The following is a 21557-nucleotide window of genomic DNA, read 5'->3' as shown; positions in this document are numbered from 1 at the left end:
GTATGTAAACCAATAGAGTAAAATTATCTCACCCCGCTTTTAAAGTACGTATATTCAAAAAGCTAACAATCAACAGTTCTCGAGACGGGTATTTTTACCCGACCCGCTTATAGTGTCTTAATATTTGTCCAAATTATCAAATTGGAAAAAATTAATATAAATATATATATTAATATAAATATATATATATATATATATATATATATATATATATATATATATATATATATATATATTGCCAAAGAGACAATTATTAGGATATTATTAACTTTTCTGATTGTATTACGCTAATAAAAACTTTTGTCAATTTTTTCTTTGATTATTATAAATTTAAAATTAGAAACATTTTACTTTCAATTTTGATGATATGCTGTGAAAATCCCTGTGAGAAATAAATTGTGCATGGCAATGATTATTAATTTCAACATAATTGAATATAAAAATAATTACAGGAAGTATAAAACATAAAAAAATCCAGTATCATATAAATACCTACCTAAAACCAGATGTTAACTGCTCTGATTATGAGAAATATGTTGAGTACGTGCGTATTTTTCATTGGACTAGTTGGAGTTCTTGTAAGTATTTAGAAATTTTAGAATTTGTTGTAGAATAAATAAACGTTTAATAATTATACGTAAAGGCTCCTCCTCCACCTATTCCACCTTTCATTGCCCTGTTGGATGGTGAAGAAGGTGTCGCTGCTTGCATTACATCGTCAGGAGTAAAACAAAGCGAGTTGGAAGCAATAAAACCATTCGAAGAGAACAAGGTCAGTGAAAATGTCCAGTGTTTCTTTAAATGTATGGCGGAAAAGAGAAAAATGTTGAACGAAGACGGTTCCATTAACATTGATGAATTCAACAAAAGGCCTAAGCCGCCGAAGGTTAACGAGGAATTTGAGAAGAAAATAGAGGAATGCATTAAGAAGGTGAAGATTTCAAGTTGTGCGGATATGGAGCAAATAGCAGATTGTTTTAAACACTGATGTCCTAAAGAAAACACTTAATAAATTAAATGAACAAATTAAAAGGTTTTTATTACTTATACTAATTACATAAGTTGTTTCCTGCAAAGCAATAACTTTTTGACGTCTGGGCAAGTTAGTATTTTACCAGCTTCCTCCACACACTTATCGACTCTTTTTTCAATAGTTTCTATGAATTTGGGTAATTTCTCTCTTTTTCTGAACAAAACCATGTTAACAGTTCCGTCCGCCTTAATAATGTGGCTTTGGTCACCCAAACATTTTAAGAGGCAATAGTATTTGTGATCAAGCGAATCCAAATTGTCGATCGTGATTAATTTTAATTCCTCTTTTGTTACTTTGTTTTCTTTAAAACATGTGACGAATTCCGTGTTTTCGATTCTTCCTATCAAAGCCTGGAAACCTATTTGAGGAGTCGGTTGTTCAGCCTAGAAAATAAATATATAATCTTATTAATAAATATACTGATATATTTGTTTTCCTCACCAAAACGACTACGAGAGTAAATAGAAAAACTATCAAGCGACACATTTTTGAAACTAAATTATAGAATCTGTATGTAAACGTTTTCTTTTATATAAATTATATTAGTGCAAAAAATATAATTAAATTATCTCAGTTTTTGTCTCATAATATTTAAATTATGAGAATAAAAATTCTCAATTATTCAAAAAAGTAACAATAAATAATGGAGATAATGGAACAACATAACAATAAATATATAGTTAATATAATAAAATAGTTGATGAGATGAGTTATAAACTCATTTCAAATGTTGGGGATATTAAATTGAGATGTAATAATATGATTTTCATTGATTTTTTGTTATTTTACCTTTTAGAATTTTAATTTGATGTAAGTTATCCATAACAAAAAATAATAATAATAAAATTTGTTTAGTAAAAATATAAAAGACTTTTTTTAATCAGAATTATACATATATCGTATGGGCAATTTTGTATGATCATTATAACAAAATTCATATCATAACCCCTTTGAAGTGGGTAAAATTCTTGAACCCTTCGACGATTACGTGGAACACCTCGTCAGGACCAGGTGAGTACTCAACGATCATTATATCTATTCTTCTGTCAAATGAACATGAGCTCTTGATTATTCCAATCGCAGTTGCTTATGGTCGTGGGTCAAATGCAAGCATTGCATTGGTCTTCGTGAATGAAAAATATGTATTTGACAAACGTCTCCTTACCATAACTGGAACAATACGAATTTCTGTAGAGTCTTCTATCTGGCAAATCAGTTGCGAGGAGTACCCTCCTAACCTATTCAATAGCGAATATCGATCTTCATTTACAGTGGTTTTAATTGATCTTACACTTCTTGGTCTTTCTGAACTAGAGAGAGTTTGAAAAAGATGGTTTGTGCAACATTGAGGCTACTATGATTTTAATCTGATTGACCCTAGATTCCAACATTACAATTGTTCTAGCCATCTTATCTGGAGATTTAAGCAAACTTATAAGAGCAAGTTTTAATCAATACCCGTGCAAACACGATTGTAATCAGTTATGAGTTCTATAAAAACATAGGTATTTATTATATTTGTTTATAGGAGTACTGTCCATGTATAAATTGAAGTACAATTGGAAGTGGATCCATGAGCTTAAAAGTAATTAAATGATACATTTTAAAAAGGATGTTATACAGTTATATATACGTATATGTATCTTAAATAAATATTAAATATTCTTAAATCTTATATTATTATATTCTTAAATTGGATCAAGTATGATTAAAGTTGTATACATCATTACTTCAAAATATGTAAATGTACTCTAAATTTTTGTTATTTGTTAGATTTATTAAATGTGAAAATAAAACAACAGATGCATTATATTTAACTTTATTAATTTATAATTCTTTTATAAAGTTTCATATGAACTGGATAGCTTTCCGAAATAAATCCAAACCAATACAAATCTCAAATTACTGCTCTAATCTGTTTTTCTTAAATATTTATATATATAGTAAAATATTTGTTTGGTTCGGTTTTATTTGGGCAAAAGTTAGTAATAATAATAATAATAATAATTAGTGACATGACTTGTTAAAAGACTTCCAATAATAGATTATGGTTGAGCATTAAAAGTGCGCTCCGTCATGTCATGATACATAATGGCTGGATCATTGATCCAAATCTTATGTCAAAATATTAAGTAATATTACTGTATAATACAATATATATTATAACCTGATATTTTCAAAAGTTATATAATGTAAAAAGTAATAATTTTCAATAAACAACACCAGCAAAATTGACAGTGTAAAAATAAAAAATTTGATAATTTTTATTCATACATGAATAGAAATTTCACCCATTCATTGTCTAATTTACTCATATGTTTTTACATTATCGTATTACAAGTTTAGCGGGTTATAAATATTTAATTTAATTATCTACTATTATATATATATTATATAATAATTTTATTTTATAATAATTTTGTGTAAAATGTAATAAATCTGACATGCAACCGAGTATGGCTATAAACTAGATGGTAATTGATTCAAATATGATAGTTGGGGTACTCGCACCCGCCTCATGCTTGTTTTTCTATATTAAATCACTTTTTTTATAATACTGTAGATAAGCATAAAATAGCCTCTCCTTATGCAAATTAAGAGCCTGGTCTAAAAGCTTTGTTAAACAATACTTACGACTAGAAATAAATTATTCAATAAATAAATAAAATAAATAGTATATAACATGGCAAAAATGTTTGATATAATATAAAGGTTTATATTACAATATAGTTGAGGATCAAATTTACAATATAAAACATTTGACCGTCAATATATATAATTACAACTGACTAGATTATTTCGAAAATCCGAGCGAAGCAGAAGAATATTGAAAATTAAAGGAAACACTTGGTCCCAGCATACTAATGTTGGGTAATTTTATTTAAAACTTAAAAATATACATCTATTGGCAAGATATCAGACTATGCAAGTTGTCAAACATGTGAGTATGAGTACCGCTTTGGTTCATGTGCTCAATCACTTTTTACGAAATTTGATGCCATACACGTTAAAAATAATCGACTAAAACCTATTCTAAGATCTACTCATAGCTAAAATAATGATGACTTTTTTATGATAACGATGATTTCGGACTAGATCGATACCAGATCAATCAAGGAAACTACTCCCCATTATGAGTTTTTGCTGCGATGGATGCGAATTATTTTAATAGTGTTTAAGGCAAGTCTGATTTTATTGGCAGATAAATAGACTGATAAATCAATCGGTGAATAGTTGCTTGATTGATACAAGTGGCATTTTAAAACATGATAATGAACGTGAACGATTTTTAGCGTATTATTTTTTAGCATCTAAAATATAAAAATGGATTAATTAATGATTGACAGATACGTTCCTGTCCGCCTGTCGGTGACAGAGAAAGAACCATATATCTTTTGTATAAAATGGTGCAATCGAATGGACCCCAATATATATACAACATGGGATGAGATGTCGATTTTGCGACGATGGGACCCGCTTGTGGACGTGGTCTAAGCGTGTTGATAATTCAAAAAGAACACGACGACCACCGTCGCACACTTTCACAATGAGAAACAGTTACACAAATAATTGCAAAAACATACCCTGTATCCTAGAATCACTTCGCAGCGTTTAGACATTTTTTGCTCTTATCTGATTGGGGAGCCCACAATATTTTTTCGAGTCGTGGCTCATCCTACCCTTTGCAATTCTAGGGGCCAGATTCTGATCTGCGTCCCTGGGATTGTAGAGAGCCGCCGGACTTACCACTCCCGCATTTTTTTTGTTATTAGACTAGATAGTTCGGGAGTTGCCCCTCCCGGTTGGGTTAGTTTAAAAATATATTATATATTTAGTTCCAGCGCCGAAGGAATGTCAATAGCAAGCGTGGAATGCACTAACACTAAACAAAGAAATAGCACAATAAAAAAATAGTTTAGCAACCTATTGGTTTTGTAAAGATCCTTTCTTTTTGTAAACAATTAATAGAAAATAAGTACGTTTCAACTCTTACAAGTGAATCAGTCGATCTCTGTTAATATTGCACAATAGTATCTTAGCCGAAAACAAAAAAAAGTATATAAACGTTTGTTTTTGTTCTAAATACATTAGATTAAATAAATATTATGTGTTCACTAATTATATGTCTTAGGACTAAAATTAATTCTAATCATATTAACTAATACGCAGCCGAGGCTGGATAATTTGACTAGAGTGGCCCAGCCGAGTCGTTTCATCACTCCTCTGTTTTAGTCCAGTCTTAAAACCACACCACCGAACTGTCACATTGATCGAACTCTCCGATATTTATAAAAACTGTAGCAAAATATTCGATCATGTTTGTGTGAATTATTTTACTAGCAAAAAAATATATAATAAATACGTTCTTAGAATACTAATGTTTCGGGGTGGTCGATTTCAGATTAGTAACGGAGGTGGGGTTTGAGGACTGGACTAATGTTCCCGGCTTGGGGGGTTCACCAAAGAGTGGTGTCCCGAAAAGCGTCATCTAACTCTTCAACAACTAGTTTTTTGGCGTCAACGCACAACTTGCATTTTGATATAATATTATAAACTTATATATTTGATAAAATTCATAATATGAGAACGCATTGTTCTAAAATCGATAATGGTTATTTATACCCTATAGTATTTTCGACCACTCCTCTTGCCTATACTAAATCGCTACCCCTAAAAATTTACAGATTAATATATAGTTGGTACTTTGTAAAGATTATGTTACTTAATTTAGTAGAAATATTATACTAATTTGTAAAGGTATTGTTAATAATTAAATAAATATATATATATATATATATAAATATGTCAGTGGCTCTTTAAGTCCATGCTCGAGCTTCGCTGCTCTAGCTAAAAGCCACACCATCATCACAATCCAAAACAAGTCCAGCTTATTTTCAATTGCATTGATAGAAACTCAAGACACTCGTCTCGATATTGCACTTGGCATATGAAACAATAAAAAATCACAGACAAAAATTGCAGCTACTCCCATCAAAATTCAAATATTAGAGCTAAACAATTCATATCTATCAACAGAAAGCTACAAAGCAGACTAGAACGAATTGGGAGAACAAAATACTGGACCGAGAACACCATCTTTGAGCTGTGTTCTTCATTGTGTTTCTTGATTGCGTCAAGTGTGTAGACTTTAGCCTTTGCAGCCTTGATCATGTGCAATATTCCATTTTGAATACAACTCCGAGCCGCTGAGACTAGCTTCAGCATAGCATCACAGGAGACATGCCCGGACTAAATTTGGCAACTGAGCAGACGCGGTCAACACCACCAGCCCTTAAGAGATTCTTAGTCAATTACATTTACTTCACTACACATACTTACATAGATTTATTAATTAAGTAGACAAAGTAGTCCCAAAATATAGATACATTTCACAAACGAGAAGACAAAACGGCCTGTACAATCAAACACTGATTTGTTATTTAATCACAGCCCCTTTTGGAATTTCTCGGAGTAGCGTGCTGGAGGTATCGCCGTACTGCGTTGGTGCTCGGAGTGTAACCGGGCATGTTTTACTTAATTACGTACAAACTAAGTGTTTAATGTTGTGGTTGCATTCAAAAACGGTCTGTTTCTAATTGTACATAAGCCAGGTCTAGAGAATTGTTACAAAATTGATAATTTCTGCACATGCAATATGTGACATACTTTAAAGAAATGTCCTGGTTCATGATTAAATTTATATAAGAAAATGTTGTAACTTATGGGCCATTTCCTCAAAGACGACACCACTGCTTTTATAAATGTTTCCCATTCATCCCCCCCATGTAACCGTAGCTCCAAACCCAACTTTTCAAAATTTTAAATATAACGTTTTTGATTACATCCAGTTTTTTTTTTAAATATATATAATTTTATGTATAAAGTGTTTTCTAGTATACTAATGGCTGGCGGTAGCACTCCGGGAACTGAGGATCCGGAGAAGTGTTGGCCGTAGGTTAGTATGGCCTGTTGGCATCTTTCGGCCTTTTTAATTGAACTTTTAGTCTTTTCATGCCGATCTGGAAGCCATTCATTGCTTGGATGGCGGCCTGAGCACTGGTCGGATTGTCGAACGAAACAAAACCTGAAAAATATCAACATTTTAGTATAATGGAAAAGTAACTTCTGCTCTTTTAAAGAAAATTAAATTTAAATTAAACACACAAAACAACAATGAGCATTGTATAGCCTTACCGAAGCACTTGCTCTGATTTGTGGCACGGTCGATAAACACTTTCGAACTAATGACGTTTCCGAAGGGCAGGAACATCTGCATCAGTTCAGCATCACCAAACTCTTGAGGTAGGTGATATATGAATAAGTTGCATCCTTCTGGACCAGATATTGAACAGCCTGGGAAAATAGAAACTTTTAGGAATTCCTCAGTCCTTGAGACAAAACTATTGGGGCCGATTCGCCCACGACTTTTGGGGGAGGTGGGGTGGTGAAGTGTGGTTTATGGAAAAGGGTTACGTCAAGTTTTATGACAACGTCTTTACAAACAATCGGTTTGTTTGCCCGACCGGCTGCGGATGCCAATCAATATAGACGGGGTTCTGTCTTAATTTTTGTCGATTAGTTTCAGTCTAAACATCGATTTTGTTAGGGGGGAATTTAGTTTGGGATTTTATTTGGTCATTTAGGGGTTGTCGTGGGAAAATACACATAGTACTTGAATAATGTATGAAATATAACGAAACTAGTTAATGTATTTTGTCACTGTATACTCAAAGACAATTTGGGCTCATATATCAATATGTATAGTTGTAGTTGAATGGCTACAGTTGACAAGATTTAATGTTAATTTTTTATATGTCATGCCATGCGAGCTTTTATACTTTTTTTTTTTAATTTGTAGCACATATTTGACTTTAAAGCCATTAAAAATATTTTTCATTTTTTTTTAAATTGCATGTTAAAATAAAAACTAAATTAAAGGATATGTTTAAATGTTAAATTTAAAAAATAATTAATTTTTAAATATATATTGATAGATACAATAAAGGTAATAACAAATTTATTAAATACGAACATTTAGTGCAATAATAATGCGTTTCTCTAACCGACTTGTATATCTAGAACATAACGTACAAAATGTTCAAATCTAGACCTTTAAATATTTCATGATAATTAAACAAACAATCATAAAACTTACATTTTGAACATCTTGCAACTGACATAATATTTATAAATTTACATGCACAAAGCAAATACAATACCAGCTGACAAGAAAAAATTTCCGAACATATAACATACATTTTTAGTACGCAATTTGTAACAATCACATCGTAAACAACTTGACATTTGTTAAGCATTAAAACTGTAATATAATTTTGATAATCCACATTACAACAGTTAATGATTCGCATCGTGTGCTCAGCAACAAACATCATGTTATTTTCCGAATCGTTTTCGAGGAGGTGGGACGATGGTACGGGTGCTGGTTCATTGGGGGATTTACTTGAACTTTTGGAGTGAGTTAATTAATGTTTACTTGAGCTTTTGAAATCTTACCTTCCCTCTGTGCAGGAGCAACCGCCGACATAGGTTGGGGTATGGCCTGCGGGAATTGGCCGTAAACCGCGGGATAAGCTGCTGACAAATATAAACAAATCACACCCATACTTCCATCGATGCAACCAAACATGCTTTGTATTTTAGTTTTCGACAGTCTGTGCCGTTCTGCATTCAATTAAACTTTACATTGTGTATAATATTATCAACCGATTAATAACGTTAAAAGATTTCTGAAATATTGTAGATATATTTAATGAAACTTCTACATTATTCCAAAATATAATTAAAAATGAAAAAAGGATGATCAAGATACGCCACCATTGATTGTTTAGCTTGATTGTTTTCAGGCGAACTAATCAATAAAATTAATGATGACCGTAACACCAGTTTGATGCGTTTAGCGGTGGTTTTCAAAAAAGTAAAAAATGCCACAGGTCAAATGAATACCGTAAATGAATTCTCATTTGTTGTCATTCGAAAACGAACATATTGTTATGAATATGTGTCATTTGTGGATTTTAATCAGGCTTAATTTTGTGAAATTGTTTATTCACTAACAATAAAAATTGTGTGTGTACTCTGTGATGTTTTTAATTGTCAACGGAAAAAAGTCTTTGCAATGAATATTATATTTTGGACCTGTTTAATTCCCTACTGATTTCCAACTGGGTATTAATTATAAACAGTGGCAACGGATTCCCATAAAAAATTATAATTATATTTTTTCTCCTAAAGATAAACGAACGAACAGCAGAGCTCCACGTTCGTGGGTGTACATTTTTTATTTTTTGACCATGACATTGTCTTCAACTTAATCATTATCATTAATTTTATATTACTGTGACATTTCTATAACTTGTGATATTTTTTAAATCTGTTGATATATAGTAGTGGTCTTTTATTTAATGTGAACTGTTAAATAATTATTAATTAACTATTGTTGTTTTATATAGTACTATAATCTTATTTTATAAAATGTTACATATATTTTTCTGAACTGAGCTGGACATAAATATAAAACTCTAATTTTTTTGTAAATTAAATTAACTCGTCCCTAAAAACTATTCGTCACTATTGTTCTGTGGTTCTGTGACTATCTAAACAAGTAAAAATTGGTTTTTCACATTTTTAGTAGAAACCACCTCTGATCATCTTCTCACAGTCCTTGAACAGTAACATTCTTTCTTTCGATCTTGGTAATGTTAAATTATAATTTCGACTAATAATTACATAATTAGAATAAGCAAAAGACCGTCAGTGAATTAAATTCTCATAAAGCAATGAAATACCATAACTATGAAAATTAAGCATCATATTGTAATAAAATATTTATAATAATCATTCTCGATTATCGGTAATTAACACCCCGAAACTATCCAGAACCGATATCCGATTCGGACACAGAAAATTATACATGTTATGTTTCCGCCAGCGAAATCCGATACCGGGGAGCAAATGAACGCTGACAGCACTTTAGGTGTTTGAACAGTGCTCTATCATGTGATTTCCACATGGCGTAAACCTGTCAATTTGAAGTGAAGCTAGTCCTGTTCGGCGGTACTTGGAGTGTTTAAATGGGCTGAAAGGCCTGCATCTTGACAAACGCTGCGATTGATGTTAACGGTATCGGTAAATGTGTCATAAATGTAGATGGGATAGTACGATTCTTTTTATCGGAACGGATACATTTTGTTAGCGGAACAACACAAGAATATGCATGCGCCTTCGAATTATTCGAGTGTTCCAGTTTTGAATGCAGTACGTTCAAACTTAATACTGTGTAATCGTTGTTTGTAAAATTCACGTTTTATAAATGAACAGTTTGATTAATGGGCAAATTTGATACCTCGCTATAGAAGGTATAACGATGTAGTTATAAATTATTCAATATCATGCACCGACTTCAAAAACATTATCGGTCTCGGATCCGGTTTTGTTGTCGAAATTTAATAGAAAAATAATATTGATACTTTCATGTGGACTGACCGTGTTTTTAATTAATTTTTGTTACCAAATACAGGTAATTCATTTTAATGGTTGCATTTATACGATATTAAATAAATATGCTGAATATTTTTGTATCAAAACCAATTCGATGTATACTGTATAGATTTCGGTAGTTTTTTTTTTTAAATCAGGTCTGCACAAAAGCCACATAAACTAGTTAAAATTGATAATCGAATTGAATTAAATTAAATTTCGATATTTAAAATGTATGTACGTGTATGTAAACATTCTTGAAATAACAAAAACAATTTTACTATAGATATTCAATTAATTATACATTATTAATGATTTAATTATAAAATTAGTTGTGAATGTAAATTATAAAATACGTTACGTCATAATTAAACTAAATTAAATTTCAATATATTAAATAAACAAAAGGGAACAAAAGTGTCACATAATTACATTTCCAAAAATGAATACAAATTGTTAACTAAGCTTTATGTTTTGTAATCTAAATACGAATAAATTCACGTAATAAATAAAATTAATCTATTTTTAAGATTAAATTTTTAACATTTATATTGAAAATTATATAATTAATAATGGAATAATATTACTGTAAAATGAATAATACATTTTAATAATGAAAATATGTTTTTAATGATATAAATAAACAAAAATCCAGGATTAACCAGTTTATGCAAAAATCATACAGCTCAAATCGACTTATTTATATTTTATCATATAATACTCTCCACAGACGGCAGGAAACCGCTCGTTATTCACGTATTACGAATCGATGATATATCTAAAGCAACAACATCAAACAAATCTCGTGTAACATCAAACATCAAGGTGATATCAAGCTACATCGAGAACACAGATAATATACACCCTGACACCGAATCTAAAACATCGTATATGATAACCAAAAAAGGGGGAAAAGAAAAAACTGTAACGTGACAACGTTGAAATTAACTTACCGACGCCGGGATAGGGCTGCATTCCGGGGTACGCCGCATGCTGCAGTGCCGCATCACCGTTCGGCAGACCTTGGGCTGGAATGGACAGATGTAGCGCATCTACATTTCAGTTAACTCAGTTCTTACAACAATGAAAAATGGCGCACCAACAAATTTAAATCGTGCGAAATCACTTGTGGCGCATCTAAATTTGTCGGTGCGCCGTTTCCACTACGAAAATGCCTGCGGTATAGTACTTACGAGCTGGATACGTTTGTGGGATGCCGTTGGTGTAAACACCTTCGTTGCCCGCGGGCTGGCCGTTGGGTGTTTGTGCTGCCATGTTGAAGGTGGGCATCGTTGGCGAAGGTAAACTGGGAATTGCTCCGTTGGGCTGGCCGGAACCACCTCCTACGTCTAAAACATTTCGTGGTTTTCAAAAAATTGAGGAAATCAGCAAAATCATATGTGTACAGGAAACGGAAAAATAGAAACAATTATGTGTGTACAAACAATTTTTCCTCAGCTCGTTTTCAAAGTTATGATGAAAATGTGGAAAAGACAGTTTCATAGTAAATATAAAGGGGAAAATGAAAGACATTAGTTTTAAGTTATTTATGAAAGTTTAAAGATAGTTCCATCTGAATATTGAATTATTCTAAAAATAACACATAACTACTAGTTATTTTCTATTTTATTCACAGTAAACATCATTAAGTGTACATTTCCATGTAGATAAAGGTAAATATACCTATTTGTATAATGACTATAAAGAACGATACATCGAAAAAAAAACTAATTTGTCCATTCGATGCAATTTACAGTAGAAACTATTAAAACTACAGACATTTTAATTACATTTTTTCATGGTGCCATTAAACAAAGTGGTGTTATAAAGTAACCCTATTATCTTATCGATTGAAAACAATAAATTGTCATTTAGACTTTTAACCACTAACGTCCGATTGATCGATGAGCTTCCCTTCAATTTCATTACAACATCGAATTGAATTAACTCTTAACAAAATTAAAAGCACTCGACTTTTCCCCCCTCAGCTATTTAATTATGTAAACACGAGTTAGATGTGTTGTTGGAATTCGAATCCACGTGAAATGATCTCACTAGTCTACAAATACATATAAAAAAATGTTCACTCCTTAAATAAAAAAATCATATTGCTGACATATTTTTGGTCACTGAATTCAAATCTCCTACCACAAGAAATTCACCAGGTCAAATATACATATGCATATTTTAAAATAAATGCTTCGAAAATGAGCGAGTAAATCAATTGTTTTGTTTAAAATGTTATTGGGTTTATAAAAAATAAATATTTCTTACAATATCCTGATGTTTCATCAGCAACAAAGGCAGTGGCACGTTCATACGACGAACCATTACAGATTTGTCCTGGTGATGATGTGAGCCATACTCCAGAGTCGTTATCCTCTATTGAGCAAAGTAGGAGTAATGAGAGGAAAATACTTTATTATCTCTTTTATACATATTTTTATGCTAACATTGGAAAATATATATACTTCAGATGTCAGCAAATTTGTGTGGGGTTCATCTCCTTAACGACAAGTATATTAAAATTAACAAAAACTTGTAGCAAAAAATGTAGATTTAATTGTGTTAAAGAGAGTTAAAGCAATGGATTTGTAGGGGTAAATCAACGTAAATAAAAACCATTCCATAAACTGTTATAAACATATTTTATCCTCTTAAAACGAGACCTGATGAGAAGTTTTTGATAACAGATTTGATTTCAGCGTTGTAAATTACCCGGAACATAGATCCTTGTAAACTAGTGTAATTTGCAAAACTTTTCTGGTGTGAAAAAAATTCAAAATGGAGATGCATCATAAAAGGCGAGATTAATTAGTCAAATTCGCACATACCTGACGTGGGAGGTACCACCGAATTGGCCATTCCATTGAGTGTCGTGTGCGGTATCTGCGTCGCTAGAGCTGCCATTGGGTTAATATATGTTCCCTGAGCCGTCGCTGCCGCCATTAGGGCTGCTTGTTGCTGAAATTTCATTAAAATTGTTTCAGGACCTGAGCTCACGCATCAAACATCCACGTATATCATAAAGCTATTTACGGTAAATTAATTCGGGTCTGCGACAAACTCAACCAGGCATGTGGAGGTGTGGCATCTTACTAGGAAGATATGCGATCTGTTTCCTTGAAAGCAATTTAAACAGATAAAAGAGTCGACTGCGAGTCGAGTAATTTCGGTTTAATTGGTATTAGCTTAAGAGAGTGAGGTACGACCGTTTTATTCGGTGTCCGCATCTCAGCTTAATTAAGATATATCAAATGCGAATAAAGAATTAAACAGATAATGTCTTTTAGAGGGTAGACCTTAATGCTTTTATTCCGTGACTAAATTATATAAGCAAGTGTTTTACTGCCCATAATACTTTATAAAACCAGCGACATTAATTATCGGTGACACACGATGGTCTACGTTGTTTTAACATTTTTTTTACTGTTATCTGATGATGGTTATAATTATATCAAACTGTTTATGGACATGCTCTTTGTTTGTATCTTTATTTAATTTTTTAATGCACACAATAATGTTGAGTGCAAAAAAGTTCCAGTTTAATGGAGGAATCGTAACAATTTCACATTTATAGGTTAATAATATAAACCTTGCATGTCCCAAAACAATACTCTGATATTGGAATCAAATGTCATTTTCTTTTTATTTATAAGGTTTTAGAAAGCATAAGGTCAGCCCTTACTCTTGTTCAACTTCAAAAGGTAGATAGTACTTTATTAAGTATGCATTTGAAAAAATAAAATTGATGGTTTGAATGGATAATTGGTTATTAGTGTCCCACTTCACATTTGCCTCCATGTATTGTTCTTCAAGTACCATATTTAAATACTGGACTTAGAAGGTAAACTCCACAACCTAATTAAAAATTGACCCCCCAAATCCGATCAATAACCTCAAGAGCAACACGCGCCAACCCCATCATGCAAAGAAATCTGATATCTTTTCCGACCCCATCATCTTGCTTTACCCACAAAGTTGATAGGGACCGATGCTCGCAGGGTTGGTTCATTTCAAAGAAATATTAATATAAAGGGACCTCGCAGGAGGTCGTGCCCGGGCATTTAGTTTTACCTGTGCGTAAGCCCCGTAAGCTCCGAATTGGTTGAACACGAAGGGGTTGAGAAGACTCATGTTTCCAGCCATCTGCTGCATACGTCTTAGTTGCCGCTCCTTTTCAGTATCTGCGAACTTCACAACTAAGCTGGAGGAGGCTCCCTGAAATTGCAACAAGAAAAATTGTTATTCTTTGTGAAAATGCCGACGACATAATATCCGTAGATCAAAGAAAGTACGTAATAAATGATTGAGATTAAGTAGGCTCTGTTCGTTTGACGGGCGGGGACTTCATTAAAATTGCTGCTTAATTTACCGACTTTTTACCGCAGATTTAATGCTTTATCAAGTCATTAAGTTTCAAGCACGACGGTATTATGGATCAACGTTCAAATCTGTCACCACACAAGCTCTAATAATGTTTTAGAATTAAAACTTTTCTCTGAAGTTATTTCAATTGAACATTTTGGCGAGAGTTCAGTATAATGTCGCAAAGACGGCGACATCAGCGGGGCTCTTTTCGCGTTTCTCAAGAGGATTCTCAGGCAGTTAATTCTGATACAAATTGAATAAGGCGTACCATTAACTCGGCAAGAATGAAGTGACCCTGTGGGTACAATATTAAACATGCATGAAGCAAACCGTGGGCCCTCCGCACTGGCTAATGTAAATTACATAGATTACGTATTTCCCTTAAAATTTTCCCCGAGTCTAATGACTGTTTTATTTTTCGACGAAATTGCGTTTTCCATTCGGTATCAGGTTTAAACAAAATTGTTTTTTAAACATAATCGGTTTGGACTAAATTAGGTTTTCTCGGCGAGATTTAGGAGCGTCAGTCTCGGGTCTTATCCCGATACCAAATTAAAAAAGGATTAATTTCTTTTTCGTTTGCTAAATTCGATACTATGAAATTATTTTTTAATTAGGCTCCCGTTACGCGCTTATCAAAATCAGTATCGAACCTTTGAACTTTAATTTTTTGGTTATATTTTAGTCTTGATTTGATTAAAAATATATTTATTTATACAATATTTACCTCTGCAGAGTAAATAAAAATGTTTATTGTATTTGAACTATTTTCGATTTTGCAAATACAAGTATGCATCCAAATAAATGTTACTTTATGAATATGTATTATACGTGATACACTTTACTATAGAACTGCAGCAAATCCATTTATTCGACTGAAGCCGACTACAATGCAAAATTTCATTGACGTAGAATGCACATCCGTGCACATACGCACATAAAATTCACGCTGCTATTGAATATTTCTAATGTATATTATATTTTAATTATTGTAATGAATAAATGGATGTCGGGTATTTGATACCAGAGAACAAACTTATTAATTTCATGTTTTTATGAAAATTGTATGCTAATTTCCACATTCCTGTTCATTGCTTTCATAACTTGGATATTTCTGAACAAATAATGTAATGAAAAATTAATATGTATAAATGAAATTCAGATTATTCGTGATTAAAAAATGGGTGTTATTTGAATAAATATGATTTACTTATTTAATAAACAAATATATGGAAAACAACTTTTAAATTTTTATAATCTGAAAATATAACATTGCATAAATGTAAATAACTTTAGTCATGAAGGTAATTTTGAATGATAACCAGTAAACGCTTTTTATTTGAATGAATTGTTGTTAAAAAAAAATTAGCAAGCAAGCAAAGGTCTATTGAAATAGACTGTAGTGACCATTGTTTCCATATCTATAGATATTCGGATTTATTGGTCGACGTCTGTTGAAATTATTTCCTGACGTTTCGCTAGAACGAGTGGCTAGCATCTTCAAAGGTTTGATTTGGTTCGTCAGTCAGATGTATACAACACAAATCCATTGCATATATGCACACAAAAACCACACTGCTCTTGAATTTCTAATTTATTCTAATAAATAAATGTACATCGGATATTTGAAAAGAGATGAGTTCCCAATGCACGAACTTATTAATTTCATGTTTTGCATATTATGAAATTTGTATGCTAATTTCTGCATTCCTGTTTATTGCTTTCATAACTTTAATAATTCGGAACAGATAAAGTAATTTAAAATTGTGTGTCGGTGTATAAATGAATTTCAGATTATCCGTATTTCAAAAATGGGCATTAGTTGAATGAAATATGCTTTACCGATTTAATAAACGAATATTTAGAAAATACTTTTAAATATTTATGAATTACACAAATGTGAAGAGAGAATTTAAACATGACTGTTTAAACTTATTATATTATATAGAGCAAAAGCTTTTTATTTGAACGAACTGTTGTTAAAAAAGGTACAACATATTTTAAACTTAACAATCATCACTGAGGAACATTGAGAACCAAATTTGCCAAATAGTCATTTGCTAACGAATTCTGAATGAACATCATCCAAATAGATGCCACAAAAATATATAATTTTCTCGTGACAGTAGTGCAGTCGATTGGTTCGGTCGTACAATAAATTATTTACATTTTACACAGTGTAGGACATGTAATTGGCCAACCAATTTCTGTTCTGGTACGGAATAACTGACCACCTGTTGATGGCGGTGGAATGCCGCTCCCAGTTTTTGTCGGTGGTTTTCGAATATCCACATCTGTTTCCTAAGCGGTCTACGTTCTCACATGTAAAATGTATTCGGAATATGTAAGCTGCACTTTGATTTTGCCCGAGTGATCCGCCGTTTTATTTTCGAATTTTTTTGTTGGCGTGCTTCGAACGTAGTTTTACGTAGTTCTGTGGGCATCTAAACAGTTCAACTTTGTGGAGTTTGTTTCGAATTTATTCTGACGGTACATTTTCATGGCATTTATATTTGTCTGTTATATCATTGAGGCTATTTTTGATGCCTCTTCTTAATTAATTAATATAAAATTATTTACAATTAATATGTATCAAAGAAACAGCTCAGAAATAAAGCTTTTGAACTCATTGTTTGGATTGTTCCATTTCCCACCATAAGATTTATTAAAACCTGTTTATTGCGAAGTAATCCTTTCCCGATTGAAGCGTCACTAATGACAAAAATCCCCATTTTTCCGCGTCGGAAGCCGCATTGTCGCGCAGACCCGCCAAAGAAATAAAAATATATCTAAATCCCGACAAACGATACAGTTTTGATTCCCGTTATCATTGTCATTATTGACATGTGCCCGGGTTATTTGAAAGAGGTAAAATTCCGAGTGCCGACATTGGATTTAATACATTTTATTGTGGTATTTGTGACGGGCTGTGGGGAATCTTAGCGACCCTCTGTTAGCAGTAACCCGAGGCATTCAATAACAGAATGTCTCTTCGGCCGTGGCCTGATCCGATGAGGAGACATGTGGAATTGGATGGCGCTCTTCAGTCGAGCCGGGATTTAACGATTTCTAATAGATTTGTGTGAGCGGTAGAGCGAGAAAGAAAGCCCTTGTCAGGGAGGGATTCTGATCATCCCCCCGGCTGCCGGCTCCCGGCCCGCTCCGCTCTTCCTTCCTACGTCCTTTCCTCAGGCCATACCAATTGATTTGCTCTAAAGGATCAACGCCGGATTTACTTCCAAACTGCTTTTTAGACATTTTATATTACATATTTTTCGGATCATAGTTAGACAACTTAAACTTTATTTGTTTGATGGATGTTTCGGGCCACCGACAATCGTCTTAAATAACAATTTTAAAATGCGAGATCACGAGCATTAATTTTTCACTCACATATGAATTAAGAACTAAATTTGTCTTTCTCTTCTTTTACTGATAGGATATAGCTAACAATCACCTATATACATTTTTTGATATTTAATTCAGTTTGAGATAATTAAGCTACTTTACTAAACTGAACTTATTGATTGATTATTTAATTAATTGTGCAGAATTTTCTAGAACACTATTGATTACTGTTCAAAATGGCATATATGATCAAAGCTGAAAAAGGTCAAATCTACACCCTTGGTGCAATCAGGCATTACACATCAAATGTGATATTCTTGGTCAGGTATTTTTTTCTTCCAATTTGTTTTTATCTATTTTGTACCTTTCTGTCAACCAATTAACTCTAATATTTGAATTGTGAATAGCTGTCTTCTTTGTCGACACCTCCAGTACGTTACTTTGACAAGTTCCAAAAGGGGCTAAATAAGAGTTTGATTGTACAGGACGTTTTGTCTTCTAATTTGTGAAATGTATCTATATGTTGGAACTACTTTGTCTACTTAATTAATAAATCTATGTAAGTATGTGTAGTGAAGTAAATGTAATTGACTAAGAATATATATGTATATTTATTTAATTATTAACAATACCTGTACAAACTGATACTACAATATTGAGTAAAAAAATGTAGAATTGAAATTAAAAATAATTCAATTTTATTCAAAGTACCAGTAAATAGTTTTAATTACAAGAAAGATCTGTTAAGCGATTGGTATGTAATCTTAAAATTTTGATAATCATAAAAGAGAAGCTTTAATACAGGACGAAAATCTGTGGTACGTAACGAAATTATTCACATTCAATAAAAGTTTACTGCCTCTCTTTCGACGAACGCCGAAGTTTCCACTACACCGTGCTTACTGATGTCGAAATAAATTTTAATTATTTCGTTCCGCTCCTATTTACGACTATACGCTAAAAATGCTTCCACCTAATTAAAACCTGTTTCGTACCGCGTAAAACTCATATAATAAATAAATTAACGTATTAATAGACCCACATCTTATAAATATGAACTTTACAGCTAACTACCTTTTGTTAATTATGAGTTAGTGTGTTTTATAATAGAACGCGACGCGGAGCGTAGGGGAGAAATTGTTCTATTAGGCAACACGAAACAAGATATGAAGTAATTATACCCTCAAACAAGCACGTTCGCTTTTGCCTGACAGTTTAAACAATCGTTTCATGTTTATATGCTTTTTAAATTAAAGGCTGTTGATACGTTAATTTAAAATTTATGTGCGACTATAAATTGGATTGTGGTGGATAAGCACCCACGGCACTGATAAACAAATAATCGTGTCCCGTGAAAGAGTGGATGTTTGTGAAGCAGTCTCAAACGGTTCCGGGTAGACTAGAACCCCGTGTGTCCCAACGGAGCCACATATGGCACACATGTTTGTTTAGGCGGTGCAGTTTACTAATTAATAGGCCTTAATGATTCAAATCTGTGGTTAAATTAAACAAAAACCCTTTGAGATTTGTTGACGTTAAACTAGGTAACTCGTATAAACACGACAGATATGAGTTTATCAATTAAATATAAGTTGACGTTCAGTCTGCGGAAGCGGAGCCTCCTCATTTCTGCACTTCCAACACTTAATGCATTTAAGAGGAAAATTATGTCAGTTAACAGAAACAAGGGAGCAGCTAACTAGTACTAAAAGCCCGGAGTTGAAGTTTATAAATAGCTTATGCGACGCAAACCACAGATCCTCCTCCTTTATGGGATGGCCGATCATGTTAAGTGATGATCCTGCTAAGGAGTCTCGACAGCCTTAGCTGGATTAAATAAGCAACTCAACAAATTAACTTGTTTCCTCTCTAAATATCACCCAAGAAACTACCGCCGGCAAACTTGCAAACTAACGTGTGCTCCGGTTCCACGCTTATAAATGCAAAAAGAAACTGTGGCGGATGCGCCGGTCTGCAAGGACGAACGGTCATAAATTAAAAATTTGTTTTTTAATTAACTTCGGGGATTTTACAGCTGCTTTAAACCGGATTTCGATTTAAAAAGCTTCCAGCTCGTAAATTTACATTTAAACTTTTCGAGAGGCCGATCCTTAATGAATTCTCTTTTATGAATATTAAAAGATTGACAACGTGAATTAGTTGGAAATTTAAACAAAAATTAATTATTATTAAAGGCAGAAGGTTTATAGTCATTTAATTACGCGCTTCTTAATGAAGTGCACCTCCTCGAATTATATATTGGATGTTACCCGAATCCCTTGTTTGAGTTCTTTTGATGTTCGGATATTATGTTGGCAGTTAGTCACAAAAGATTCCCGGTACTATCTTCACTTGTCAATGAGATTTCGGCGATGATTTTAATTTGAGATAATTAAGGCGAATGGAAACGTCGTTGAACTGGAAATTAACTTCGAATTTAAAACCAGCGTCCGTCTATCTCATTCTTCGATGATTATTATGAAAATCAAATTTTAACATGTAAATATTAGTGTTTAAACAAAAATAAATTTCTTGATAATCATTAATAAAAATACTCAATAAAATGAGTTAATAATTAAACTCTAAATTTTAACAATTTAATTACAACAAACATATATTAAACTATTAACCAAAATTTGTACAAGTATTAAATGATTTAATTTTTATGAAAATAATATTTCAGGAATTATTTTTTTGTATAAAATTGTTCTTATTTATAAATCAGAATAATTTTTAAAATCTTTTGTATAATATAATATAGGGTGTTAAAAAAATTCTGATATTAGTTGTGATATTTTGGCATTTTTGAATAATTCGTAGTTGAAGCTCCCCAAGCCTATTTATGAGTACTACAGACTGTTCTTAAATTTCCTCAAAAAAGGAAGAAATCTAAAGGATTTACATCAGAAAATTTTACCATAATATGTCTCTTTCTATTCAGATTCCTGATGTAAATGTGTCTTCTAAATGCTTTTTAAAAGGCAATCAAAATCGATGAGCTGAAACATAATTATACTAGAGCCTTATTTGATGCCTCTGGTTCAAAAGATCACCCATTATGTCCTGTAGAAAGTTGAAGTAAAAAGTTTGAATCACAATAAAAAACTACTTCTGCTTGACGATCAAGTGGATAACTAACTCAATTGACTGGCAATACGAATATTTAGATTATGAAGGAAGCTGGAGTTTTGCCACAAAGACGTCCAGTTTTGATGACAATCCCACAAGAATAAGCCATAGATAATGTTGGTTAATTATGCCTTAGAGTGAATAACATAACTAGCGAAAAATTGTACCCTTTGTTAGC

At 32.4% G+C, this 21557-nt stretch overlaps 3 protein-coding genes across 8 annotated transcripts in view; 1 reads left to right on the top strand and 2 right to left on the bottom strand.

Annotated features, from left to right (window-relative positions):
- Positions 1 to 514: 514 nt before the first annotated feature.
- Positions 515 to 1026, top strand: LOC109608652 (uncharacterized). The gene is made up of 2 exons (XM_020025161.2): positions 515 to 578; positions 644 to 1026. Exons 1-2 carry the CDS (start codon positions 525 to 527, stop codon positions 986 to 988), a joined length of 399 nt encoding a protein of 132 aa, XP_019880720.1. The 5' UTR covers positions 515 to 524; the 3' UTR covers positions 989 to 1026.
- On the bottom strand, positions 1020 to 1519 carry LOC126264909 (uncharacterized). The gene is made up of 2 exons (XM_049964629.1): positions 1475 to 1519; positions 1020 to 1416 (listed from the first exon to the last, which is right to left on the bottom strand). The coding sequence occupies exons 1-2, from the start codon at positions 1517 to 1519 to the stop codon at positions 1054 to 1056; spliced, it is 408 nt and encodes a 135-aa protein (XP_049820586.1). The 3' UTR covers positions 1020 to 1053.
- A 1317-nt stretch (positions 1520 to 2836) lies between these two features.
- LOC109608656 (CUGBP Elav-like family member 4) overlaps positions 2837 to 21557 on the bottom strand; it is a 334021-nt gene continuing 315300 nt past the window's right edge. For 5 of the 6 annotated variants that reach the window (XM_020025167.2, XM_049964226.1, XM_020025166.2 and 2 more), the window contains 8 exons: positions 14609 to 14752; positions 13366 to 13495; positions 12806 to 12913; positions 11725 to 11880; positions 11485 to 11559; positions 8549 to 8629; positions 7229 to 7387; positions 2837 to 7118 (listed from right to left, as the gene is read on the bottom strand). In XM_020025167.2, coding sequence (XP_019880726.1) covers positions 6991 to 7118; positions 7229 to 7387; positions 8549 to 8629; positions 11485 to 11559; positions 11725 to 11880; positions 12806 to 12913; positions 13366 to 13495; positions 14609 to 14752 — 981 coding nt within the window. In that variant the 3' untranslated portion in view covers positions 2837 to 6990. The remainder of the gene's footprint in view (positions 7119 to 7228; positions 7388 to 8548; positions 8630 to 11484; positions 11560 to 11724; positions 11881 to 12805; positions 12914 to 13365; positions 13496 to 14608; positions 14753 to 21557) is intronic. The other variant, XM_049964225.1, reaches the window with a different exon arrangement.

Source organism: Aethina tumida, chromosome 3 (assembly GCF_024364675.1).
Source record: "Aethina tumida isolate Nest 87 chromosome 3, icAetTumi1.1, whole genome shotgun sequence".
Taxonomy (NCBI): Eukaryota; Metazoa; Arthropoda; class Insecta; order Coleoptera; family Nitidulidae; genus Aethina; species Aethina tumida.
This window is presented reverse-complemented; position numbering and strand designations above follow the sequence as displayed.

Excerpts from the sequence above, each read along its gene's own strand:
- LOC109608652 (XM_020025161.2), top strand. The coding sequence starts at position 525 with ATGAGAAATATGTTGAGTACGTGCGTATTTTTCATTGGACTAGTTGGA. Across the intron at positions 579-643 it reads TTGGACTAGTTGGAGTTCTT|GCTCCTCCTCCACCTATTCC; the intron begins GTAAGTATTTAG and ends TTATACGTAAAG.
- LOC126264909 (XM_049964629.1), bottom strand. The coding sequence starts at position 1,519 with ATGTGTCGCTTGATAGTTTTTCTATTTACTCTCGTAGTCGTTTTG. Across the intron at positions 1,417-1,474 it reads TTACTCTCGTAGTCGTTTTG|GCTGAACAACCGACTCCTCA; the intron begins GTGAGGAAAACA and ends TTTATTTTCTAG.